At 43.8% G+C, this 27,081-nt stretch overlaps 1 protein-coding gene across 2 annotated transcripts; it reads right to left on the bottom strand.

Moving 5' to 3' along the window:
- Nucleotides 1–227: 227 nt before the first annotated feature.
- NMNAT1 (nicotinamide nucleotide adenylyltransferase 1) lies at nt 228–26,916 on the bottom strand. 2 transcript variants are annotated; one of them, XM_019541652.1, is made up of 6 exons: nt 26,527–26,916; nt 13,567–13,745; nt 9,162–9,314; nt 5,359–5,542; nt 4,112–4,257; nt 228–2,143 (listed from the first exon to the last, which is right to left on the bottom strand). In XM_019541652.1, the coding sequence occupies exons 3-6, from the start codon at nt 9,277–9,279 to the stop codon at nt 1,746–1,748; spliced, it is 846 nt and encodes a 281-aa protein (XP_019397197.1). In that variant the 5' UTR covers nt 9,280–9,314; nt 13,567–13,745; nt 26,527–26,916; the 3' UTR covers nt 228–1,745. The 2 variants fall into 2 exon arrangements, with proteins under 2 accessions (XP_019397197.1, XP_019397196.1); XM_019541651.1 differs by lacking the exon at nt 26,527–26,916 and adding an exon at nt 13,986–14,179.
- Between the last annotated feature and the right edge of the window lie 165 nt (nt 26,917–27,081).

The raw sequence follows: 27,081 nt of genomic DNA, 5'->3' as shown, positions 1-27,081 counted from the left end.
TTAGAGCATTGTTGGAGAGACAATAGGTCAACAGCATCCTTATTCTATTTAGACAATAGCTCAGTAAGTCCCAGAATGTTTGGTAAGGCACTTAATTCACCCAGACAGCAGAGAGTGATGGAAAAGAGGAAACAGAATTCACTAGTATTTTCAAGCTTTACAGTGCGTTCTAGCTCACACTAAAATACTAGCATAGATTACTTTGTTTTGCTTTTTGGTCACTTCAGAAACCAATTTTTAGTAAATAAAAACGTACATATTTAGTTAACATTGAAATCCTGTTCTCTCCTCCTCATTTCCACTTACAAAAAGCAATTCCGGCTGGGTACAGAAATCAAATCTTATTCATCCTTTGAAAAAAAGCAGTCATTTACAGTACATCGGTGCAGTAACGCCATTCTTAGCCTTTACTTATTAAAGCAGTAGCTGGACTGAGATTCTGAAATAGGTCTGTCTCTTCATGAGAAACAGTGTTGAGCTTAAAATAAGGCAATTATGATACCATTTCCTGCTCCTGATTAGCACTAAACATATCTCAAAGACTAAGGCCTCTAGGGGGAAACAAAGGAATGAAGTTATTCACTGTCTTTGTATATAGCTGGAGGCTCATCTCATGCTATCCCTTCTTGTTTAAACCATTCAGCTGTGACAATGCTGCTGGTGCTACAATGTACATTTTTTTCTAGCAAGTGGCTTTCAATCCTTCTCATTGTTCTTTGTTTTATGATATAATACTGTAGGAACAATAAAGTATTTGAAATGAGTAAGACTATATGCTCCGGATTTTGGTGTATGGTAATTACTCTGTATCGCTGATAAGAAAGGAAATGTAACAGTTTTTTAAAAACGTTATCAAGCTTTCAAATAAAGACAGCTGGAGGGTAACTGTCTTGAAATTATTTTGCTTTCGTTGGGCTCTAACGCTACTCCCAGAGCCACTCCAAGACAGAGACCCTTAAGCCAAAAGCTTGGAGGTAACTTCTTCAAAGCAGGCAGGTGCAAACCAATTGCTGTCCTGAGAAGAAACTAACTTGCCCTGGGGGATGTTACCCCAGGTTGGAGCCAGGCTAAAATTTCCTGGGTTACAGCAGGTTTATTCTGGATCCAAGGGGTTACAGTCTGCAGCTGCAACTTTTATTTTTCTCAGGCAACTGCGGTTTTCTCCGGAAATCTTGGTCATTTTTCATGATGTTTTTACAATACTGGAAATTACTCTCTCTGAACTGGGAAAATAAACAGATGAGTTTAATCCATTTCCAGGCAGTTTCACTTCCAGGTATTCACACACCAGAGTTTATTGTCATGCTTTATTCACATTCCTTTGTGAAAATATTTAAATGTGTGTGCGCACACACAGCAAAAACATTTGTTGCTGAATGTATAAAAAAAATCCATAAAGATATGCAACAGTAGATTTTACTAAACTTAAATGTAAAAGCTTAAGCTTTGCTGTGATTTTCCATTGCCTTGCCTCGTTTGTTGCCATTTCTACTTTGGCAAAGTGAAGGTAAAACATTTTGCACCCAATTTATTCTCGCTCTGAACAATGGTAAATGACAACAATAAGGTGGAAGACACTGAAGGAAATCAAGCTTCTAAATGGTGGAGGCCCACCATTGTGGGCTTCTGAATCCTTGTGAACACAAAACTCCAGCTAAATTCTATGGCAGTTGCATGCAGATTCACTAGAAAAGTTCAATTTCCATTTTTACAGCATAAAGAAAGAAGGACTGATTACAAGTCTGCTACTGCTTTGAACTTGCATGTTTCTGTAAAGGAGCCAGAATTTCCTCAGCATTCTTGTCTTCGCTCCCTGGACTATACAGATCATGTTTTTCAATGTAAGCCTGAACTGCATCAGGTACCAAATACCTGATACTCTGGCGTCTGCGTAGTGCTCTACGGATCTTGGTAGAGGAGATATCATTGGTGATCCACTCGTCCACCACGTGAATGTTATTCCTGTGTTCCCACAGTATGTCAGACTCATAGATAAATTTCTGGACATTGTATCCAGCCCTGTTGATGCACACAAGGCCATAGTCTGCCACAATTTCAGTGATGTCTTCTGATTTCCATAGGTTGGGCACTCCAAAGGATTCTACTATGTCACTGCCACAGAGTAGCTTAATCTGTGGGACACCTAGAGAAGGGGGATGAACAAGGATGTGGCTTTAGTCACTGTGCTATTTTCTTACTCTACAAGTACATTTAATTTTTAAGCTACCTCTCCATATCCTGGCAAAAGTTGAGATAAAAGAGGTGGAATTAAGAAAAGGAACTTTCAGACTGAGCATTAAAAAAAGGGAACACAAGAAAAAAAATGTATTCTAACGATTACTATTAGCCTCTGAACAGGATATTTTTCCACAGGAAATAGTAAACCCCCTGTTACTTGGCCAAAAGTACTGGATAATATACTCCAAGGAACAGTCCTTTGCTGGCCTTCTGAAAAAGCAGGCCGTCACTGTGCAGATTAAAAGTGACAGAGAGCTCTACAGAAGACTAACATCCAGAGGGATTTCTAATGCATACTTATCTGACATTCCTCTGGGGTTAGAGGAGGAAAAAACAATTAGAAACCTAGTTTCTTCCCTTTTCCTGATTTTATATTCCAAAACAGACTGTGCGCTCCCTCAGGGTGTATCTATATTTTAAAGAAGCTCGCAGTTCCTACCAGTAGGAACTGTCCTAATGGAAGTGAGCTTGGGAATGCCACTGATTTACAACGTCACATGGTGCCACGTGGTGACAGGAATGTAGTAATGCACCCTTCCTTTTTACAGGCTGAGAAATCCTCCACAATAGGGCTGTGCGAAGCTTTGGGTGCTGATTCGATTTGGAGGAGATTCAGACCGATTCAGTGGCTGAGTCTGCAATTCCGAATCGAATCAGGGGACCAATAAAAAGGTCTGAATCAATTCAAAGCTCTCCGAATCTTCGGAAAAGATTCCCTGCAAGGCCCCATCCCGTGCCTGCTCCCCCAGCCTCCCATGACTGTCCTGCCCGCCCCAGCTCCCGGTGACTCACAGGGTGTTGCCAGGCAGGGAGGCAATCCTTGCTGCCCCTCACTGTCCCGCGCTGCATGAGGGGTTCTGCACAAGTCCCCCGAGTCCCCCGCCCTTCCCGCCGCTGTCCCAGCCCCCCTCATGGCTGCCCTGCCTGCCCCAGCTCCAGCCCTGTAAGAAAAAAAAAACCCTGTGAAAAATCCCGGGCTCACCGCTCCTGCAGTTGCCTTCAGGCTTCGGGGGGTTCATGGAAGAGCCCCCCCATACAGCGGGGGGCAGTGGGGATTGCCCTCCACCAGCAGGAACAGTGAGTCCGGGGGAGAGGGGGTGTTTCACAGTTTTGTTTTTTTAAGGGGCCAGAGCTGAGGCGGGTGGAGTAGCCAAAGGGGGGCACTGGGGGAGCAGGGAAGGGTCAGGGGATTTGTGCAGAGCCCCCCATGCAGCATGGGGAGTGGGGGGCAGCAGGGATTGTCCCCCACCCAGCAGCACCCGCTGAGTCCAGGTTTTTTTTCCCAAGTGCCAGGAGCTAGGGCAGGGATAGCAGCCATTGTTGGGCTGGGAGAGCGGGTGGGGGATGGGCCTCACCTGGCTGATTCGGGACAGCGATCTGAATCACCAAATCAAATCACTGTCCCCCGAATCAGCTGAATCTGAATCCGAAGTGAATACTAGCCACTTTGCACAGGCCTACTGCAAAACGTTAGTTCATTTTGTTTGCTACTTTTTTATCTTTCGTGTGTGGCTGACACCAGTAGCTTCTAGCCAGGGGAGACTAATGTGAAAAACTGACAGAAAACGGATTTACAAAAATGCAAAAAACAACACACAGACAAAACATGGGGAAAAAATAGTGTGGAAGAGTAAAAGGGGCTCACTGGCAGAAATCAAGAACTGTTAATGAAGGGTCTCCAGGACTTAAGCAAGTCAGTTCACTTTAGATCTTTAACCACACAGATGTGAAGGTTAAGCTAACGTTCTGTAATAAAATAAGGTGCTTTTGAAAGATAACAGTAAAAGGAAAAGGCTTCCTTAGAACAGAGTCCTGTGGCCTAGGAATGAAAAAAAGCATTCTTATAGGGATTACTTTTACAAATGCACTTAACTCTTTGTTCCTGGGTTTTGTTGATTCTTTTTAATGGGAACATGACTATTTCCTTCCTTTTTTCTCTTCCGTCCCAGCTTTGTAAGAGGGGCAGTCCTCTGTGGGCTGTTAGTAGGATTAGAAGACATACATTTCTGATGATGGTATCTACAAAAAAAATTAATTGCAGACAGTATTAGAAGTGTGCGATAGAGCAGGAAGAATACCACCTACTGTATAACTTTTCATTGCTTCCTCTTGCAGTACCCAGTACTTTCCCTGTATGCCTCTTATCCAAGAACCGATCTGCTCTGACCATGGACTGCAAGATCTGAGTCCTGTGAAGGCCAACATGCTGGGGCCAGGTAGAGGATCAACAAAGTAAGTTTATTTTAAAAAAGGAAGAAACTGAATACAGTCAGAGTGTCAGAAACCACCTAAAGTAGGAAGGCAGGGACAGGGGCACTACTAGGGAAACAGCTTACGCCTTATAGACAAGAAGATCAAAAAAAAGACATTCCTTTAGGAGATTCTCATAGCACCTTTTAAAAGTACCTTAGAGCAGCAGTGGGCATCAGCAGAGTTGAATGGGGGAAGCCTGCGGAGCATGTTGCCACTCTACTCCTGGCTTGAGCCACTGTTGAGTCCCCCACCTTTTTCAGCACTAAAACTTACCAAAAAGTATGTAAATAAATGACATGGAAATGTTCATCTGTTTAGAGGCTCGTCATACAGCTGTATGTGGGGCTGGAACCCAGCTGCAGAGGATTAAGGGGAATAGCCTACCTGCTTAAGACCACTGGCTCAGCTGACAGAGATGATGTGGTGGGCTCAGAGGAAGTTAAGAGCTCCCAGGAAGGAAAGCTGGGGGAGGAGAGGAGACTGGTGCTTAAGGAGAAGCACAAGGACTGTGTTGCTCCTCCAGGTCTGAAGAAACACCAGAGGTTTGATTTTGTCTTTGTACCTGTAGTAAGACACTTTCCATATGGATAATAAAAGGACTAGAACTAAGAACTCACTAGTTTTATAAGGAAACTGGCTCCTGATTCTGCCTAAGGGAGCGTCAACCTGCTACAGGGCTTAGTACTACAACTCTGACTTATGTGGAAAAAATTCTTGCTCACACAGACACTCCCTTTGACTTCAATGGGACTAATCATGTCATAAGGGTTGCAGAATTGGTACCTAGCCATGTAGCCTTTTAAATTATACTCTTCCTGATTCTCTTCCAGGTATAAATGTGTTTTTCAGTGTGTGGCTGTGTGATACCTTAAGACTCTGAGCGTCTCCGACCACTCATTCTGACAGCTTTCCCAGTCATCAACTTCCACCCAGTCTGAGCTTTGCGTAGCTAGTTTTGCCATGGTTACCCGGTGACTGGCATTGATCAGACCTTTCTTTCGATATGCATCACTGACTGGTGAAATGATTCCTTTGATTACTTTGTATTTTCCTGTGGGAAAAAAAATGCACCAACCAACATTGAATAGATGTAACTTCATGGTATTATGTGTAAGGTACTTCATATGCATTATGTTATTTAAGAGAGCATGAATTCCAGTTTTTAAACAGAACCCTTATAAATAACACAGCCCACTGAAGTTGGAAAAGTGCTGTGTGCTCTTGCCAATGCATGGGGTAAAGCTGTGCAAAAGAATTTGAATCGTACTGCTGAAGGTGGGAAATAGAGACTACAGAGAGAAATGGGTGGGAGGTGGCTCTAACAGATGAGGTATGTCTGTGTCAAACTGCCAGTTTAATTGTGAGTTGTGGACCCCATTTTTTGCTCTGGGGACTTCATCTCCTATTATGACCTTAATCTGGGAGTAGCACCTCCTTCATATTGTTCTGCAGTTTCATAGTTTGTAGGGTCAGAAGGGACCTGAGCAGATCATCAAGTCCGACCCCCTGCCATGGCAGGAAAGGGTACTGGGGTCAAATGACCCCAGCAAGGTGTACATCTAACCTCCTTTTAAAGACCCCCAGGGTAGGAGCCAGCACCACTTCTCTTAGAAGTTGGTTCCAGATCCTAGCCGCCCTGACCGTGAAGTCACGCCTCCTGATGTCTAATCTGAATTTACCCTCTGCCAGCTTGTGACCGTTATTTCTAGTCACTCCTGGTAGTGCTTGGGGGAACAGGGACTCCACCAGTGCCTGCTGGTCCCCTCTGACTATTTTGTAACAGGCCACTAGATCCCCATCAGCCTTCTCTTGTGGAGGCTGAACAGGTTTAGGTCCCAGAGCCTCTCCTCGTAGGGCCTGTCCTGCTGCCCCCTGATCATGCGAGTGGCCTCCTGTGGACCCTCTCCATGTTGTCCACATCCCTCCTGAAGTGCGGCACCCAGAACTGGATGCAGTACTCCAGCTGCGGCCTGACCAACGTGTCACTGAAGTTGTCCAAAGACTGAGCCATACGAATATCTCAGCCATAGTTAAAAGAGCTGAAAAGTTGTAGCACAGCAAACAAGAGCCATCAATATTGAATGACTCCTCCTTACTGGAACTACAGATTTTCTACCAGTAAGACTACTGACCCTGAATTAAGCTAACATGAGAATGCTGTAAGTTGGAACTCCCTCACCCGGAGTTTATGGACAAAATCTGGAAAAAGACTCTTTTGAAAGAGAGCTGCTTTTCTAAGCAAGGGAATATGCTACAAGTACATGGAAGAATACCAGGCTAAGAACAGCAAGAAGAACTGCCCAACTGAAGGACACTGGCAGGGCTTACAAAGACGGCTAGATCAGATCTAGGCGCTGAGTTCAGGCTGCTGCTGTTTTTCCCAAAACTGGAACCCTCCAGTCCTGTTAAAAGTGAAATGTGTGCAGTTAAAGACAGTCTTTTACAAGCCACATGTCCCTAGCCTTATTGAGCTGTTGTACCTGAAAAGTGTAACTGGAAACCAGAGTTTCAACAGCCAGGGTTATGGGAAAATGTGTCTAAGCAACTGAAGGCCCAAAGGTGGGGCACTAATTCTGAGGTCTCAGGCAACTGGACCATGGGGAGGGAGGTGAGGGAGTTCCAAGTTACAGCTCTCTCTCACTGCCTCAGAAGGTTGTTAAATAGAGTCTGTGCCTGAGAGACTCAGGATGGCTTTGAAACACATAGACTCAGGAGCTGAGTCCTTTTGCAATACGTAGGGCCTATTTAGAGGCAGTAGCAGAGGCCAGAGCTGAAGATATGAGCTGCTGCTGTATACTACTGCACCATTTTCATAGAAGGCTTTTTCCTTAATGGCTGGAATAAAGTGCATAATCTGGGGATATGAAGGATAAAATGATGAAAATGAGTCCAACATGAGCAGCTAACGATGCACCAGGCTTACAGCCTTCATCATACTTCTGGTCATCCGTTGAGAACATAAGAATTGACATTTACTGGGTCAGACCATAGGTCCATCTTATCCAGCATCCTGTGTCACAGTGGTGGAGAGTGGATGCTGAAAGGGAGAGTCATCATTGACTCCAAGATGAACATGGGCCGGCAGTGTGGGGATGCAGTCAGGAAGGCCAACCGCACCTTGTTGTGCATCCACAGATGCATCTCAAGCAGGTCCAAGGAGGTGATCCTTCCCCTCTGTGTGGCACTAGTCAGGCCGCAGCTGGAGTACTGCGTCCAGTTCTGGGCGCCGCACTTCAAGAGGGATGTGGACAACATGGAGAGGGTCCACAGGAGGACCACTCGCATGATCAGGGGACAACAGGGCAGGCCCTACGAGGAGAGGCACCGGGACCTGAACCTGTTCAGCCTCCACAAGAGAAGGCTGGGGGGGGGATCTAGTGGCCTGTTACAAACTAGTCAGGGGGGATCAGCAGGCATTGGGGGAGTCCCTGTTCCCCCGAGCACTGCCACGAGTGACCAGGAATAACAGTCACAAGCTGGCAGAGGGTAGATTTAAGCTAGATACCAGGAGGCGCTACTTCACAGTCAGGGCGGCTAGGATCTGGAAACAACTTCCAAGAGAAGTGGTGCTGGCTCCTACCCTGGGGGTCGTTAAGAGGAGGTTAGATGTACACCTTGTTGGGGTCATTTGACCCCAGTACTCTTTCCTGCCATGGCAGGGGGTTGGACTAGATGAGCTACTAAGGTCCCTTCTGACACTAGAAACTATGAAACTGGATATGACATTGGGCTTTTTTTCTACTGTTCCTCTCTCACTCGCAGCCTCCACATTAAAGGTCTAGGAGGTTCTAATTCAGAGCCCATATCCCTACCCTACCATGCTCAGTGGCTATTGATGCCTCTTTCCTCTGAGAATTTGTCTAATCCCCTTTTGAATCTGGCTGAACTGTCAGTTTCCACAACATCTGGTGGTAATGAGTTCCACGCTTGAATTACCTGCTGTGTGAAAAATAATTTCCTTTTGTTAGTTCTAAACATACTTCCTACTAGTTTGATTTTGTGACCCTTAGTTCTTGTATTGAGAGAGACAGTAAATAATAAATCCCTGTTTACTTTCTCTTTGCCAGTCAGTGTTTTGTAAACCCATATCGTGTCCCCCCCTCTCAGGTGTCTCTATTCTACACTGAACAGGCCTAGTTTACTTAGTTTCGCCTTATATGCAAGCCCTTCTGTTCCCTAATCATTTTTGTTACCCTTCTGTATACCTCTTTGAGAGTGAAAAGAGGAAGAGACAGGCTGAGAAAAATTTGAGAGAGATTACGCCAATATCCTATACCTTCATTGTTTCTCAGCACAAAATATGTGCAAGTAGCAGAGCAGTTCCCCAGTATTTTTAAATATGCAGCAGAAGGTCTAATCACTTATTTGAAAGATAGCAATAAGTATGTTTTTCTGACATTTTGTGATTCGAAAGGAAAAATAATAAAACTAATTTTTTTGGCTTCCACCCAACATGAGTGACAAACGACAAATATGGAGGACTCTACTAATTTACTTTGCCTGGCTTAATTAGTATTGCACATACATGTGCACATCTCTGCATCTTGTGAGTGTGTATCCAAAGCAAACGCAAACTGCTGCAAACAACTACACATACAGATGGGGCTGGAAACACAATCACACCCATCTCAGAGTTCTTCATTTTGAGTTAGCTAAGTCATTATCCCTACCTGTTTCCTGCAAGTAGTCTTTAGCCAGTTCAAATAACCTTAGGTGCATGTTGGTGATTGGATTGAAGGAGCCACAGGCTACCAGCACAATCTCTGTCCTGTTGTCTGGATTTTCCATACCCAAGTGAATAACTTCAGACTCCCTGCCGAAAGCTACAGAAAGGGGAGAGGAGATTAAAAAGTTATTTCTGTTCCTAACTGAAGGACAAATAAAGCAGAAGATGGCCAGGTTATAAATGATTAGCCTGTCTTTCTAACATCAGCACTGGCTCTACAATTTCTTACACAATCTTACATTTCTGGAGTTAGAAAGTTAACATCACTGAATCTAATTGTTCCACTGTGGGCACATCTATGCAAGACGTTTACTGTGTAGATGACTAATTAACTGCATGGTAAACGTCTCAGCATCTACATGTACGCCTCTATTAGGGTACACAAAACTAATGAGCTCCACAGCAGGATAGGACTTGTAAATACAAGGGTTAGCCCTGCACTGAAGCTTCCTTATGCCCCAGCCAGCCCCTCCACAGCACACTGAGTCCAGTTGGAGCAACCCCAGGCTGGCAGGCTGACTCCCCAGGCTGGCACGCTGACCCCCTGGGTCTCCTGCTAGCCAGGGCTGCTGCAATCCAGCTCAGTGTGCTGCGGTCCAGGTGCACATGTAAGCCGCACACCCGGGAGCTTCCTGGGAGCAACATGTTCCACAGTTTATTGCTGAGAGTTAACAGCTCATGTAGCTACACCCTGTGTCCAGAAGGTGCTGTGTAGATGGCAAACTGGTATCTTTTTGTCCCAGACAGGACTGTGACTCCTCTGCAGATCTTAAGAATGGGAAATGTAAGGTAGGGATCCTCAAAGTTTTGTGAAGGATGCAGAAGGAAGAGAGTAAGGAGAAGACTGCATGAGATTTGGCATGCCATATCGCTAGACAACTGTCCTAAACAACAACTGAGAGCCTAGGTACTAAGCATAGTATATAAAGTAGAGAACAGCACTGCTGCCACCCTAAGTATACAAACATCATGAGTAGGGACCTATTTAAATTGCAGTTTTGTGACCTTTGTATTTGCCATAATTTTGTGCAGAATCACCTGAAAAAAAAAGCTTACCGGAATACAAAGAGAGCGTGGCAATCCTTGAAACCACAAAGCATGTGGTTTGAGAGCTACTGAGAGACTGAGCAAGTGATGTAGACTTGGTGAAGGTGCCAGTCAGAAAAGTTAAAGGGTTTTGGCGCCATCTTTTAAGAAGCCAGATACAATGCTACAGCAATGCTGAAGCCTGAAGATGAACAAAAAGAAATCCAAAAAACAAAATACATTTCAGCTCAGGATCACATAAGGCAGTTCCCTGTAGGAACCTTATGTGCAGATACATGGTGGTAAATTGTTTTGTTCATTGTGCAGCGTGACTCTGCTGTTTTTCCCCAGCTCATTCATCGATAAGCATTTGGAGTCCGACTCATATAAAGCAAAAGGCTGCTGCAGAGACTAAAGGTCAGAGCAAGAAACAAATGACTATGTCCTTGATCTTTAAAAGAACCACAGAAAGCAGTCTGACAAGAAGAGAGGTTACATTCATGCTAGTGGAGGCATTCATGGCCATCAACATTCCTCTGGAGAAAACTGATAACCCTAAATTAAGAGACTACTTGAACTAATATGTGCCAAATTCTGGCAGCTTCCCATGTCCAGACGAGCTTTGCCAAGATGATCTACCAAGAGTAATTGCTTTGTATGTTCCATCTACAAAATCTGCATTGGCAGAATATGAATCAGTCTCGATTGTAACAGATGAAGCAACAGCTGTCTAAGATAACTATGTTCTGCACATTTTATTTGTACCTGGGAGCTGTATAGACCATAACTTGCCTGTTTTTTAAACAGAGCCAATTCACTTTGCATCTGTCAATTTTTCTATCATAGCACAAGCTGTAGTGAAGACTGTTGTTAAATTCTAAGCCGTAGTTTACAAGATCTCAGCATTTGTGTCTGATTATGCAATGTATGTGCGCAAAGCTCTCTGTGATGTGCTCCATGAAATCATGTCACCCGAAACGCATAAAACCTTTCTTCAGTAAGTGACACCTGGCGGACATGTTTTCCTGATGTGCATAGTCTGGTTTCCTCTTTTTTAAAAAGTGGAAACCTTATGTGCAGATACATGGTGGTAAATTGTCAAACATTGTCCACACCATAAGCTTTGTTGCAGGGAGCCTATCACCAATCAAGGTGGGGATTTACATATGACTGTGTCACTTCCACCCGAGCTAGTGTTTAAAAGGTGGAATTCATGGTTTAAGGCAGCTTGTTACCGCACAAAGAATATGAGATACTACCAGCAATGTGTGTGTGAGGAGCCTGAAATCACATCTGGCACACAGTGCATGCTTAAATTATGTGATCTCTTATGACAGGGTGACATTGAAGATCAAGTTAAGTTTGGAGCTGAAAATGTGATTTGGTTCATGGAGTGTCTAATGCGGTTTGAAAGTTGGTAGGCTTTGATCCATCAAGCATACAACAAGCTAATTAATTCAGTAAGTTGGGTCAAAGGCATGGGATCACAACTTTCAAACTGGCAACGTGAAAACCAGCAGAGACAAGAACTGCAAAGCTGAATCAGTACTAGAAGTACGATCAAACATTACCACCGCAGTTTAAACAACTGTTTCCTTTTTCAGTGCCATTTGCATTTTTTACCTCAACCAGGTGCCTTTTCTGAGTTTTGACCCTCAGCTACTGAAATGAATCCCTGGATGGCAGAAAGAGCATGAGAAGGAACATGCTGCTTACACGAATTTTGTTGAAGTGCCAGATGTCTTTGACTATGACTGTTTTGGGAGTCTATTTCTGATTGGTTACCACATCTCTACAACTTGGCAAAATGCTGCCTTAAAATTCCACCCAATTCAGTGGATACAGAATGTGCCGCCTCAGTGTATGGACAAGCGTTCACACCGCGGAGACACAGGATGTCAGCTGCAACTGCTGGTGGATGCTGCATGACAGCATTTAACAACTAACATGAATTGTTTCTATCCAGGTTAGCATTATTTAGGATGACTAAACTTTGTGTAGAACGCTAATAATAAATTATGATGATATTAGTTACAATTCATATTGTATATAAATGTAGAGCCATACTATTTCAATTTAGATACAAATTTAATACTCAGATTTATAATAATGCAGCAATTTATTTGATATTTCAGTGAACTTCCCTATATAATTATGCCACAGTTTTTGCCTCTCAGCCAATTAGCAGCAAGCTGTGGGGCTGCCAAGACCACTTGGCCAATTAGCAGGGGAGGAAGGAGGGCTTGCCACAAAAAGACCATGAAATTGGCTCCCTGAGCCATGAGTAGCCCATGAAAATCCCTGTTTCACTGAGATTTAGGTAGGCCCCTAATCATGAGTCAACCCAGTCCCATTAACATGCAATTATTAAAGTACACCCCTCCACCCCCACACCTTTTTTTGTTTTTAGAAATTTTATTTAACATTCATTCCAAGCCATTAGCATGCTCTGCATTTCTGTTTTCAAGCCCTTCTATATGAGAGTTAGAAACGTACTTAAAAAGAAAGAACTCATTCCTGTGGATTCCAGTAGTTGGGGGTTTAATTAAAAAACTGTAAGACTCTAAATAAAATCATAAGAGCTAGCATCACTGTAGTCGACCTCTGATGTGCTTATCAAAAAGCCCATGCCCTTTCAACTTTCTCTATGAAAACATCATAAAGTGTAAGTTGCTGTCACCATCTGCCCACCAGTCTATGCTTAGTTACAGGGGACCCAGTAGGGTCTTGATTTCCCTCAGCGTTAATGTGCATCAATCACTGTGCAGATAAAATGGCACAAAAGATATTCAGCGGGTGGCCAAGGTTCAAAGAATAGTGACACATGGTGTCATTAAAGTTTAAAGGTCCTGGAGTTTGTATATTTGGCAGCTCACTATTAGTAAATAGTTTTAGTCAAGAAAACAAAAGCACCAGGTGTTTCAAACACATTTAACTTGTGGCTGTCCTCAGTTAGCAGCCTGTAATATTTTCAGCAGAACTTTTGCAGAAGTTGGCCCTAGACTCAATCCTGCAAACTAGCAGAATTGCTGCTTTCAGAAAAATCATTTCTTTAACTCTGCTTTTCCCCTAATAAATTCTTCACAGAGAAGAAGTGAGAGAGAAACAAGCACAGCTCACACCCACAAATGATAACATTATTTCTGTTGCAGAATGGGAAGGGAGAGAGGCCTTTATTTTTAAACAGCGAAACATTCAGCACCCGTGATGGGAGCCATGTTAGGAGGAAGCTGCCAAATTACCGCTTGCTCGGAACAGAAGCAGCGCTGTTAGTGCCACATTTGACCACAGCAAACACAGCATTCATCAATTGCACGGTTTACCTGAACCAAGTAAAAATAGTCCCTGTTAGTTGTCTCAGGAGGACTTTCTCAGATCACCCATGTAGTTGGCATAAACCCTTGCCTCTCGCATAATTTCTGGACCGTCATGGCTACATCGCTCTTACACGACTGAGGATGTTATCCGGACGTTAGAGAAGGGTCTGCTCTTCCTGCAGAAGCTGCACACAGACAAAATACTTGAGCTGGCACTTTTGAAATGTGACCGCAAGAAACAGAAAAGTTGCTCTAAAGGCAAAGCGATCGCCAGCTTACTGTTATGTGCTGTTAACTTAGCATACAACCTTTGCATTACTATGTAGCCCCCCCCTTTCTTTTGAGTTATTTCGGAAATTCTTGGTTTGCAAGTAAAAAACAAAACAAACAAACCAACCAAAAACAGAGGGGAAAGTAAAACCAACCCCCCTTCTCCACAATCCACTTTTCCTGGAGCCTGAGCGCTAGATCAGCCCACAGGGATGTTCACCATCCGACACCAAATCAGAAAAGCAAACCGAGCCCAAATCGAGTGACTAAATGTCAGTCGGCTACAAAGCAGGGGCTAAAAATAAGTCCTCCGAGGCTCTGCAAGTGTTTGCTCCTGCAACACGCCTTGTTCTCTGTAAGAGGATAGTTTGGCAGCTCCCCCGCTCCCTTCTGCAATGGTCTCACGAACTGCCCTCCCAGTCTGGCACGAGCAAACACCGCAGCGCCTGGCCTAAGCGGCGGGGTTGGTGGTTCCTGCCCTCCCCGCCCCGGCCAAAGCAACTCTCCTTCGGGGCAAGGGAAGGCGGCTTGCTCCCCGGTCCCGCCCGGCCATGCTGGTGCTCGTGCCGCTGCGGCTGCTGGCTCAGTCCCTGGCCATCGCGCTGCTGGTCTCGCTCGTCGTGACGAACTGGCTGGTGGTGAGGGGCGCGCGGGCGCTGCAGGGGGCGCTCCGCAGGCTGTGCCGGTAGCGGCCGCGGGGTGAGCGGGGCAGGGGCCCGGGCATGCAGCAGCGGCGGGGCAGCGGGGTTTATTTCGTCCGCAGCAGGAAAAACCGAGCGGGGATTTAACAAACCCCGCCAAGAGGATGGAGCCGGACTGGTGGCAGAGCGCGGGGCGATGGGCTCCAGCTGCAGCAAGGGACGTTTAGGTTGGATGTCAGGGAAAACTTTCTGCCGAGGAGGGTAGGAAAGCAGGGAGGCAGGCTCCCCAGGGAGGGCGAGCCTCTCTCCCACCCCAAATCCCCCTCCTCAGACGTTTTTAGACAAAGCCTCGGCTGGGGTGATCTAGCTGGGGCTGGCCCTGCCGTGAGGAGGTGCCAGACTGGACGCAACCGCCTCAGTTTCCGAGTCTGTGCGAGCGGTGGTGTTGGGGGAGGTTCGTGAGAAATACCGCCGGCCGCCGCACGAGAGGGGGGAAGAAATTGAATGGAAAGCCAAGCCCGCCACAAATTTTGGCTCCTCTGGGCCGGGGCGAAGTTTCATAGTTTCTAGGGTCCGAAGGGACCCGAACAGATCATCAAGTCCGACCCCCTGCCACGGGCAGGAACGAGTGCTGGGATCATAATACCCCAGCCAGATACCTATCCAGTCTCCTCTTAAATAAACTATAAATATTTTAGTAATTATTTTCCAACACTGGAAAGTTTGTGCTAAGAAATCTGGCATAATTTTTTTCCCCCTGGGTAAAATGATATACTTTATACCAGAAATGGAAATTACAGGGACAAAGCCTGAAACAACTATTATTCCACTCTACCTAAACTTAAGTGGTGGGCATTTATTTTTCTCTTTTGCACACTTCAACTGTTTTTGAGTGGAAGTTGTTTTCTATGTGTCCGTGTGCAAGTTGAACCTGCCCAGGTTGTCCACAAGATACAGTTGTAGTTAGAAAGCAGGAGGAAAGATCTGGTTTGTGCACAAGTTCTTCCTGTCCTGAACTTCTTCCCCCCACAATCTCTCTAGTACCCGTCATCAGCAAGAGAAGCACTGTAACAACAGATATGCTTGGGAACGATTACTTGTTTTTTAAGGCAAACTTTTTTTCTTTTACTCTTGTTCGAAGAGGAGTGGAGATGCAAACAGTCCTACACCTCCCTGCTCTGTACTAATTCTGTCCGTTTCATTACAGTCAATGCGCTCTGTGTTTGCCATGACCAAGTAGGCAGCAGTGGTTCCCAATGTTTTTAGACTCAAGGCACCCCTTGGAAAATGCCAGCTCTTCGCTTTCACTAATTTTTTTGACTCTGAAAAAATAAAGCATTTCTGCTGCAAAGTATTCAGAGAGGCCACAGCGAGTCAGAATGGTTTTAACACTGCAGAGTCCTATTTGAAATCCCTGGGTTTATCTGATGAATCACATTTGCACACCTAGCAGTGCTGACTTAGCATGGCATCCTGCAGCACCCTTGAAAGAATCACAAGGCACTACAAGGTGGTGCGGTGGCCTGAGCATCATGTCCATACATGTGAATACTTCTCAAGTCCATGGGTCAGTCCTAGGAGCTGGTAAACAAATTATCACCACCCCAATATTAACGGACTTAAAGCCTTTCTCCTCCTTCCAGGTTCTTGAGGATTTGAGGCAGCCCACCTATGATTTTCTCCCAGGTTCTCACAGCCTACCACCTGAGCTGGTGGCTGTCCAAACATCATCAACTCAGAGCGTAATTACGGTTCTGTTTCAGGACTGTTTATGAGAGGGGGTGTTTATGGAAAAAATACAGTAAATGATTTAGAATATTCTTAATCAGACAACGCTTTCAGAGAAAATGGCAAAAATAACTGCAGACTGAATCAGTATAAGCAGTGGTGTGTTAGGGAAGACTGAATGTAAGTAAAAGAAAAAAAAAAGCACCTTGTGACAAGAAAAATCAAAATATAAAAATGGTCCAAATCAGGATGAGAGTAAGTTGGAAAGCCTAAATTACTAAAATGATCTGAAGGAGGTATGTTCAGAGAAAGGCATCTCATAGGACTGGACCACACAATGTTAGATGAATGGAAAATGGAACTAAATGGCTGCTACTCCTATTGTATAGGATCAAGAGATTTAGGCCTTGCCTGTGCCGAGAGGGTCTAGATAACACAGTGGTATGCCCTTGTTTTCATACTCACTTTTAGAAGTAAAGCTGCATGGCTGATAGTGGGAGAATTCTGTATCTTTTACAGTTCAGTTGATAAAACTTTGTGCTAAAAACAGTGCTAACTCCAGCTTCACTTAATTTAAGCATGATCTAGCAGTACCAGTTCTTATCCTAGGGAAAGGTTTGAATTTTTTTAGACTAGTGGTGTCACAGGATCACTGGGCCTGTCTGTAGGCCATATCAGGACTAACCCCCTGTGGCCATGCAACACCCATGGTGCCAGGCTCAGTCTGCACACTGCCCATAGCTTGCACCAGCCCCATCTCAGGGCTTGACTGTGTGCAGCCCACAGGCTGGACTCGGTGCTGCACACTGCACAGGATCTGGGGAGCAGGCTGCATGTTGCACCCTGCTGGACCAGCCCTGCGCACTGGCTCCAGGGCTGGTTTGGATCTGGCCCCCAAGCTACTTGTGCACACTGGAGTTAGCATACAGGGTTGGTCCAGTGCAGGTGCCACTTGCAGTACATGCCTGTCTCCTTGTGTGCATGCAGCACCGGGTCCAGCCTGTGCATTGCATGCGGCGCAGGGAACCAAGAGCGGTGCACACCTCATATGGTGCAAGGGGTCAGTCCAGAGATCTACAGGTCAGATCACATGGCTCCACAGGCCACATCTGGCCTGCGAGCCATGTGTTTGACACCCCTGTTTTAGACTTACAAATTAATCCCAACCCATTTTGGCAGTAGTTAAGTGCTCATCACCTTTGAAATGCAGCTGTTAAGTTCTTTGCTAGCTTTAAACATGGGACTAAGGAGTTTAATGTCACATGTAATCACTTACAAGAGCTGTGGGTTAGGTGGATTATTTTACTGCATAGCGAGCAACCAAGTTACAATGTCATTCAGTTTATTTTCTTCTCCATCAGGTTGTAGTGTGTGTTTTTGGAATTAACAATCTTCAATGTTTTCTTATAAAGAGAGTTTAACCAGCAAGACTTGACAGGTTTGATGTATGCACTATGACTTCTGAGACCAGTGGAGAAAAAAACGTAGCAGCTATCTTACCCGAGGAGCCGATTTGAGTATTCTGAGACATTTGAGGGAAATCATAGCCTGTCCCAGTTTTTGTTCTCACCTGACAAGGGGACTAGCAGCTGTTATCGCTCCCCTGAAGACGTGACTGAAAACTCCATTATAGGAAGGGATAGGACCGGAAAATCTTCTTGCAGTTATATCTAAGTGGTTATCTATTATTTCCTTCAAGTAGCCTTCTGTTAGGGAACTTCTAGTGTTACAGGAGGTTTTGTGTGGTCATTTGGTGTAAAAGAGATCTCTACACAACTGAGGGACACAACTTTATATAGTCCAGTGCCCGCTAAGGTCCTGCCTGTGACAGAACTCTTTAAGTAATCCAAATATCCCAGATGTCTTCAGTATGGTGTTATTCTACTTTTTGTTAAAGAATAACCTCTACTGGACTGTTTTAGTGGTATCCTGACAGCCATCATTCTACATTTTAAATAGCAGGTGGTAGATAGAGCAGGAGCTTTGCTTCGGCAGGGAGAACTAATGCCAATCTAGCTTGAGCCAGATGCTATTACTTTAACAGTTCTCAGTCCCAGGTTTAAAGTTGTTGATTTTCTCTGATTTGTATCAACATAGTACTGCTATCTCAAAACAGTGCTCTCTAACAGATTCGTACGTGCCTCTGAAATGCATAAATGGGGATAGTAGAAAAGGCTGATAGCTTTTTCTCATAACATGAGAGACAATTAACAAAAATAATACAACAACAAGTATTTTGTTTAATCAAAATGTAACTGTTCTCTCTAGGTTGCTTTTCAGACCAAACTTCTCCCAATGCATCAGCCAGACACTTCCGAACAGCTTGGTTGGTGGTATCATCTTTGTTTTCTTCACCTTTGGTGAGTTTTATGATTATCAGAATTTTACACGGAGCTATATGGGACAGCAAGGAAACAGGACTTGATTTAGATCTCAAAAGTTTGTAAGAAGCACCAGGAGCAGGAACTGGGTGGCAGTGTCCCAGATACTTTTCTAGTTCTTTTACAGCCAATTCAGTTAAATGTTTAATTCTAGTGTCCTGATGCAGCCTGCTGCCAGGATTAAGATGGAAGATGAAAAAATATATACATCCATTGTCCAAGAGATAATATCGATACATATGTACCACTTTTGTCATTTGGCAACTTACACAGGTATGAATTATCACAGACATTTTGCTAATAGACCTAGCGGGAACACAAGTGAAAGAGATATAATAGTGTTATTATGGCAAGGCAGGAAGAGAAAATAAGGGCGAGCTATTTGAGGTTACAGACTTAAGTGGGCGGTTAACTTTCAGTGTTTTTATGCTGGTAGACAAATACTGTAGTTATATTTTTAGAAGCCAAATGGAATACTGACCAGTTCTACAAAAGAGCAAGCAAGATAAAGACAGCTCAAAAGAGGAAAGATTATCGTTTTGAACTCTTTCATCAGGATGAACTTTAAAGCAAGTGTTATCTTGATTATTCTCATGCTATCTTTTTAGGGCTGCCATCAGTGCTTAATTTTACAAAGCCTACCTCCTGGGAGCTGAAAGTGATCTTCTGCATATTCAGTAGTAGATCATTCCCTCAAGGAGTCTGTACTATTGTCTTGGCTACACAGTGTGTATGTATTCAAACCTTCACTCCACTTATTTTAAGTAAAATATTTTTCTACTTCCTCTAAAGGGAACCTTTGATTATTGAAGGCTTTTAAATATTTTGAATATTTTAGGAAGCAAATTTTTGGTTTCAGAAGAGCCATAAAAATGCTATTAACTACAGTGACAGTTCTTATACCTAGCTTATACTTTTGTTCAACTACTTAATTATCTTTTCACAGTAATTTAGGGTATAATGTCTGGATTTTTCTGTGAATGGATGAAAATTTCAATTTCTTGGCAAACAGAATGGAACAGTAATACATAAAACTAGCATTACATTTACCTACCTGTAATACATTAATTTGATTAGAACTAGAAGAATTTAGTATATTTTCTTCACCTTCATATCTTGAATTGTAATGTTAAAATAGTTGCCACTGTTTTCACTGATCAACTAAAAACTCTAACAAGCATGCAACTATTCTGATAACAAGAAATCTTTTTGACAGTTGCTTTCTTACACAGGTCAAAATCGTCCCTGAACTTTACTGTGTTTCTATGATGTCGACAATGAGCAGCACGACTTCAGCAGGTACCTGTGCACATTTTTTAAAGTGAGAATTTAACTTTTTACTCTGTGTAGAATTAGTTTTGCACATTTTCCCTTTATCTTGATCTACCTGTATTTAAAAATATGAGTTGATAACTTGAAATAAGGGATGCTGTGAAATAATTAGGCCAAATATTTGAGTTTGAAGTAAAGCCCATGAAGGCTTCTATTAAATTCCTTTTAAAAAATGGGAAGTAAAAATATTTAAATGTTCTACTGAAGCATTAGAAACAGCACCATGGTGTTAGCTTGTTACAGATTAATTCGGGTACTTGAGAAGGCCCTACAGGATACATGCAGGCAGGCAGGTAGGGAATGGTGCCATGCACCATCCCCTGTAGGTGCTGTCCACTTGGCCAGATGCAGTGGAAGATCACATGCAGCAGCTGCCGCCTCTCCATATTCGGCTACATGCCACTTACCCACGCTTGGCATCCACCTGCCAGGGGTACACTGCTCTGCATCCACCTGCCAGGGGTACACTGACCCAAAAAGGTTGAAAACCCCTGGATTAACTTGTATAAAAAAGTGATACTGACCTGTCCATTTTGGTTGTGGGAACTGAATAGAGCAAAAATAGTAAGCTAACAGCTTGCATGATGACAGGTTAATTAGTTGGGTGTTTTATTTGTTTTAATGTTCAGTTTATATGCAAGGTGTGATAGTATCCTTTAAACTAGAACTTAGATTGTTCTAGATGTTATATTTTGAGACTAGCTTCTGTGGAAGTAGTTTAACAGGGTAGACAAAACTAAAGAAACTCTGATCATCTATACATGGGTACAGCATACCCCTTTCTGCTCACTTCATTCTCTTACCATCTTCCCACAACCCTAAATGTATCTTAGTGTACTTCTTCATGGAAATGTTCTGGCTTCCCAGTATGGCTTCTCCCAACTGATCTTAAATAGACACACTGAAACTAGAAAATGCTATGAGTCAGCCTCCTGCTGTAGTTGTCTGTAGCATGTTTGAAGCCTCCATGCTGAGCACTGAATAGCCTTCCATTGTTTCCACAGCAACATCCTTGCCTGGCAAGTTCCCACAAGGTTGCTCTCGCTTTCCCACCCCTTTCATAACGAAGAAACTGACTGAACCTTGCAGTAGCCACAGTGGGAAGAGTTTGAAGAGATATTCACAGCTAAATTGTTAACTCCTAATACATACTAAAATCAGGTGCCACATGAATGGAAATGGAACAGCTCTGGTGTCTTTGAGGTTCACTCTGGAAGTGTCAGTACTTTTTAGGGCTTTCAAGAGGTTTTTTTCCTGCAGAATTTTTCTAATACTCTTCTTCATTAGCACAAAGTAGTTAGCAGTCCAGGACTTGAAGGGTTGGTACTGCTGGGAGTGCAGACCTTACACTGGCATCAGCTGGAAGAGTTGCTATGGGAACAGGAGAAGGAAGGAGCTGGACTTGCCTTTGTAATGCACAAAGCTCCAGTTTCAAAAGAAGAAAGTGTCTCAGATTGCACAGCTGAATAGGGCTGATTTTCTGCTTCTAAAAAAAAGGGGGAGATAATGAGAAATCTTAGGATAGAAATATATGGTGCCTTTTTCTGCAATAGGGATCAAATGGTCTTTTACATCATGGCAGCTAATTTTACAGTCTAGAAAAACAGGCAGCTATTAAACTGCATCATAAACTTGCTTCTAACTCACTCTGTGTCTGTTTACAAATTGAGAGGTATTTATAGAAAGATCTGATTATTCACGCATACTTTCATCTTCCTAATTCCTTCTGACATCTGTGGTCCAGCACCATTTTCTCAGGAAACACAGCTGTCTATAGCTGGCAAAGGCAGCAGAAGGGATGAGATCAGATACAGTTATCCTTCTGCCTTGAGTGGCAACTTTGCAACTGGGGTACACTCAGGGTGAGGTGACATTTATATTCAGCCTGGAAACACCTTGATACTACGGCAAAAAGGGGAATGCATTAGCACCTCCTAGAAGAGAATGGTAAGGCTTAGGGCCTATCTATTGTTGGACTGTCAAGTTCACTCCATTGGCATCAGATGAATTTGCCTGAAATACTTCCGTAGTTACAAAACTATTCTTGTACACAAAATTAAAAATGTTGAGAAACTTCTGTCAGACTAATTTAAACTACTGCATTGCAGGCAATTTGGAATACATCAGACTTATGGTACTTGTATATCAGGTGCACATTATGAAAAAACTGCTCACTGAGTCAACTTCAACCTTGTTGTCGCAACATCAGCGTTCTACAAAACAGTTTCTTAGCCCATACTACTATTTTTAGCTTTTATTCTTTTACTTCAAAAAGCTCTACTATACAAGTGTGGAAATGCTACTACCTGATTTAGACTGAGTGTGGGAAATCAAGATAAGCTTTAAACTGGAACTTGGAATTGTTCTGTTTTTCTCTCTTACCACTTGCCCCTTGCCAAAAAACTTGTTAAAAAAGAAGCCAACTATTGCCTAGATCAGTGGTTTTTAACCTTTTTAGACTTCAGGCGCCCCCTTCATAACTTCTGTGCGAGTGGCACCCAGTTTCAAAAACTACTTGATATATTTTATACGTTACAGAGCTTACCTCCTTGCAGAGGAGCTGGGCAGTGGGGGTAGGGGACAAACCTGAACCTATGCTCATCTCCTCACCTCTCCTGACACCCTTCAAAGGATCAGGCACCCCAGGGTGCCATGACACTCTGGTTGAGAGTCACTGGCCTGGATCTTTGTTGCAACTCTTTAAAGACCTGTGCTGGATGCAGAGCTAGCTTGTATAAAATAACCATTTTTATGGACTGTAGAAACGATTTTTAAAACAATCTGTTGAACTAAAACCACGAACCAGGTTCACCTGATGTAAACTGTAACTGTGTTCTTACTGTGGATGCCTTAGGAACATTTGCACAAGCCTCTCTATTGTATTCTTAGGGACAGATAAGAAAAATAAATAAGTACACTGTACAATTCTGTTCCAGAACAAGCTAAACCATAGCTTCACCATTTACTGGTAAAATAGCTTAGATTTAGGTAATGTTCTTGCCTCTACCATTAATTTCTGTTCTGAGAAAATTCTTTTTAATAACTTAAGAGATATTATTTCTAAATAAGAAAAGGTCAGTGGTTGACACAGCTAGATTAGGGGCCTGGTCTAGGACAGGACCACAACATCAGATTCACTTAGTCCTTTTTGCCCCATTTTTGTCCGTTTCATGTTATTACAATGGAGTCTCTCTCAACTGTCTGATAGAGTTGGGTTAAACAGAAGAAGAGTCTAATACTCTAATAAATTTTCTGACAATACTGTAGAGTAATCTCTTAAATCAAGAAATTGCCCGTTAAACTTCCTAGCGATGCTTTGTGGCCCAGGAAGGTAGTTTCTTCTTCCGGAGGACCTCCTAAATATTTCTTTTTCTATGTGGAAAAGGACATGGTCACTGAAGGGCATAGGTGTCTTTTCCTAAACGATAAATGATTCATCAACCACACCATGATGGCACAGAGTTTGAATAAGCTCCCCTCATGGATGAATAGCCATTCAGTAAAACTAGTTCTGAGTAAGATGGAGCAGAGGAAAGGATTTTGAAAATTTGGCAGTGACAGTGCATCTCCTTCATTCAAAGTTAAGCAAGTACCATTGGAAAACTTAATTCAGAACTGAGAGGACTGTATGCATTCTACCTCACTCTTAAGCTCTCCTGTTGAAGTGCCTACAAGCAATGCTTTCTCTCACCTCTGGCTGGCTGGAAGTCTCCACTTTTGCCTGGCGAAGGTGACTGGGTTTAAGTTATACAGGTTTCTGTCATCTTCAAAATCAGGCATGCAGCCACCAGTCTTTAGAAAGCTCTAACTAATTCAGAACATGGCAGCATGCCTCCTTAGTAACACAGGCTACTAGGAGCATGCCAATCCGCCCTTTTCTCTCTATGCTGCATTTCCACAGAATATCAAGTCGAGTTCAAGACTATTACAAAATTATTTAAGAAGTCAAGATGGCGACTAAAGTAAAAATGTCCATTTCTGAGGCATAATGAAACTGTCTACCACTAGGATCTGTTGCAGAAGACACCTGTTTTTTGCCTCTGATGCCAGACTGTGCAATACACTTGCCTGGAAAGTAAAAGCTACCATAAACCTCCATGTCCTCCACTTAAAATGCAAAGGTGCACTTCTTCCTTTTTAAGTTAAACAGAACAATACACATGTATTTGTGCAAAAGAAAAAACCTATCCCTCCCTCTTCTCCCGCCACCCCAAAACAAAACCAACTCTGCCCACTCATTATACTGCATTCACAATTTCTTCCAGGGAGAGAAGATTTAAAAGAATGAACCAGACAGGAGGGGTGAATGAACCCATATAAAAGAGAATATCCACTCAAGTCATTTATTCTGACTATGCAATACTGTTGATTTTGTATTATCTAGCACTATTGTGTACTGAATTAACACACTGTCCAAACCACCCCGGCATGACCATGACCTCTAAATACTTGCAACAGTAACAACAGTTCTTTGTTCTTTATCCTCTCAGATCCCCAAAAGCCAAGTCCTTGGTATGTACAGCGAAAAAAACTTCTTACATGGATGTAAAGCTTAGAGCAGTTTCATAGCATCTAACTCTTCACGCCAGCTACAAAATAAAACACAGAAAATAAGTCTCCCTAATGATACCTGAGATAAGGAATCAAAATGAAGGTATAAAGAAAATTAATTCTCAGAGAGATTCTCCATAGAATTAACATAAGGCTACAAACAAAGTCACATTTGTCCTGGGATAAGTCATTTTATCTCAGGACAGAGTGCAGTTGTTCAGATGTCCATGTCCACTGTCCTGGGACAAAACCTTAAAAGGTTCACAAAGTGCTAAGATGTGATAACAGTTTGCTGCAGGATATCACAAAGTATGTCTGAATGTTTGTCCTGGGATCGCATCATGGGATCAATGGCAGAAAAGCAGCAAATCATTCAGCTGCTACCAAATCCCTGACTGGAAGGATGATGCGTATGCACACCAATCCTGGAACAAAAATGTTCCAGGACAAACACATGCACAGTTTGTCCTGTAATGTCTGTTTGTAGCCTAAGTGACATAATAAATTGCTAGGAACTAATAATACATTTTGTTACAAATTAGTACACATTGTTGCATATTTCAATGGGTATTAACAAAACCTCCATTTCTTAATACCCATAAAAACTCCTTTTCACTGCCACATTCTTTTTACCAAACATTTAGCTTTACTTTCCAGTAGGAAAATTAACAGTGACAACACATGGAGGCACACATACGTTTTACGTATCCAACATTTTCAGTAAGTCCATGCCATATTGTTCTGAAATTGTCATGTGCATCTGCACAAGAAAATGCTGAAAATGTCTGCCAAACTGTTACACATGCACTTTTTGTGGCATTTTCACTTTCAGAATAAAGCAAACCTGGGAAATATTGCAATAGTTTTGAATGTTATGAGGATGTGATTCTTGTCTGCCTCTTCCCCTTCTTTTGTTCTCTGTTTGTCACTCTTCCTCTTTCTCCTTCCCAATCATGCATCTTCCAAACAAAAATGAATGATCACTTTTTCATCCTTGCCATATGTTAATGCACTCACCCTTGTGTTCACTCATGCCCACCCACTCCCTGTATTTCTCAAATCTCCCATTAAAAGGGCAGTGGCTCCCAGGCCACACTTTCAGCTCATCTTCATTTTGAAGAAAGAACAACGGTGAACATAATTTTTTTCCCTTTTTCCCCGTAAAAAAGCAGCAGCAGCCAATGTGCCATTCACTCTTCCTGACAATCCTCTTAACATTCAAATACAGCAGAACTAGGCATATACATACGCCCTAGAATGCTATTTCTCAACCTGTGGGTCATGACCCAGAAGTGGGACGCAAGAATATGTGAAAACGTTGCAAACAAACTTTAAAAATGGATCAAACAACTTTAAAAATGGATTATCTTTTAAAGGTGAAAAACATGGGAAACCATGGCTTCTCTTGCAGGCTGGCAGAGTTCCAGTCTGCAAGGGACTGCTTGGGGGACCCTCCCATTCCCCACACACCCAGCCCCTGCCTCACACACTGGGGGCAGCAGGCCGGGAGTGAGGGGCACTGGCTCAGGACTGGCCACTGATGTTTACAGATGGGTCCTGGTACAAAAAAAAAGTTTGAGAACCATGGCTCAAGAAGGTTGTGACTTTATACTGCAGGACAAAGATATGGTTTTGTTCTTTGGAAAATGACCAGTTATCAGTACGTTTTCAGTCTGTTCTACTTACCTCGGTGTCTCTCAATGAGAGCAGTGTCAGGTATAGTTTTGCTGGGGGCATTTACAAACAAATCTACGAATGTCAAATCTGCTCCTGCAACCCTCATACTAACACCAGTGAGACATCCCAAGAGAGAAAGAACTATGTACAGGTGATGGGTGTACAGGACAGGGCCCTGAATTAGGACCTGACCCCGGGCAACTGGTGGCTCCCGAGTCAGGGGAGGCACGTGCCATGCACCCCCTACATGTTGCCACTGGACCTGGCGCTTCTCAACAGCACTCTGCACACCCCAGAAACAATCCCACCTCCACGGACCCCCTGAGCATTCACCCACCACATTTCAAAGAGGTAGGACGCTGGCTGCTACGGTTCCCCTGCTTTACCTGTGTTAGGTCTGTGTCCTGTCAGGGTTGACGGTCCTTAGTTTAGATGACAGTTTGTACGGGAGGGCTGGGATAGGAGTGACCCTGCCTCAGGCAGGGGACCTGTGGAGGTCCCTTCCAGCCCTGCTGCTCTACGATGGGAGCTGGGAACTGCCAGGTAGGCTGAAGGCTTGGGAACAGCCGCCCTCCCCCCGCTGCCTCAGGACGGCATGTCCAGTCTGACCCCGTTGGATATCCGGGGCTGCTCCATCAGCGCCAGACCCGCACGATCCCCATCTGGGTCCGGCCACCCCAGAGAGGAGCTGGGGGACAACAGACCCCAACCCCGAGGGGCGAGACCGCCCCAAGAGCCACCAGCACGTGCCCGCGCGCCGCCGCGTGCTAAACAGAGCGCCCGGGGCAGCACGCACCCGGCCGGAAGTGCGCGCGAGTCCAGCACCAGAAACTGTCCCCCAGTCAGAACTACACGCGGGTCCGGCGCTGGAAAATGTCCCCCGGCCGGAAGTACGCGAGTGTTCGTTGCTGGAAAGTGTCCCCCGACCGGAAGTGCATGCA

The sequence above is a fragment of the Crocodylus porosus genome, unplaced genomic scaffold, assembly GCF_001723895.1.
Source record: "Crocodylus porosus isolate Cpor-Errol unplaced genomic scaffold, CroPor_comp1, whole genome shotgun sequence".
Classification (NCBI taxonomy): Eukaryota; Metazoa; Chordata; order Crocodylia; family Crocodylidae; genus Crocodylus; species Crocodylus porosus.
Note: the sequence above shows the minus strand (reverse complement) of the source record. Positions and strands in the feature narration are given on the sequence as shown.

Bases quoted from the DNA above. Each gene is read 5' to 3' on its own strand.
- NMNAT1 (XM_019541652.1), bottom strand. From the start codon at position 9,279: ATGGAAAATCCAGACAACAGGACAGAGATTGTGCTGGTAGCCTGTGGC. The intron at 5,543-9,161 runs GTAGGGATAATG...TTTTTCCCACAG, and splicing joins AGACTACTTGCAGGAAACAG to GAAAATACAAAGTAATCAAA. The intron at 2,144-4,111 runs GTTAAGTGCATT...CCCCTTCTCTAG, and splicing joins ACAAAACCCAGGAACAAAGA to GTGTCCCACAGATTAAGCTA.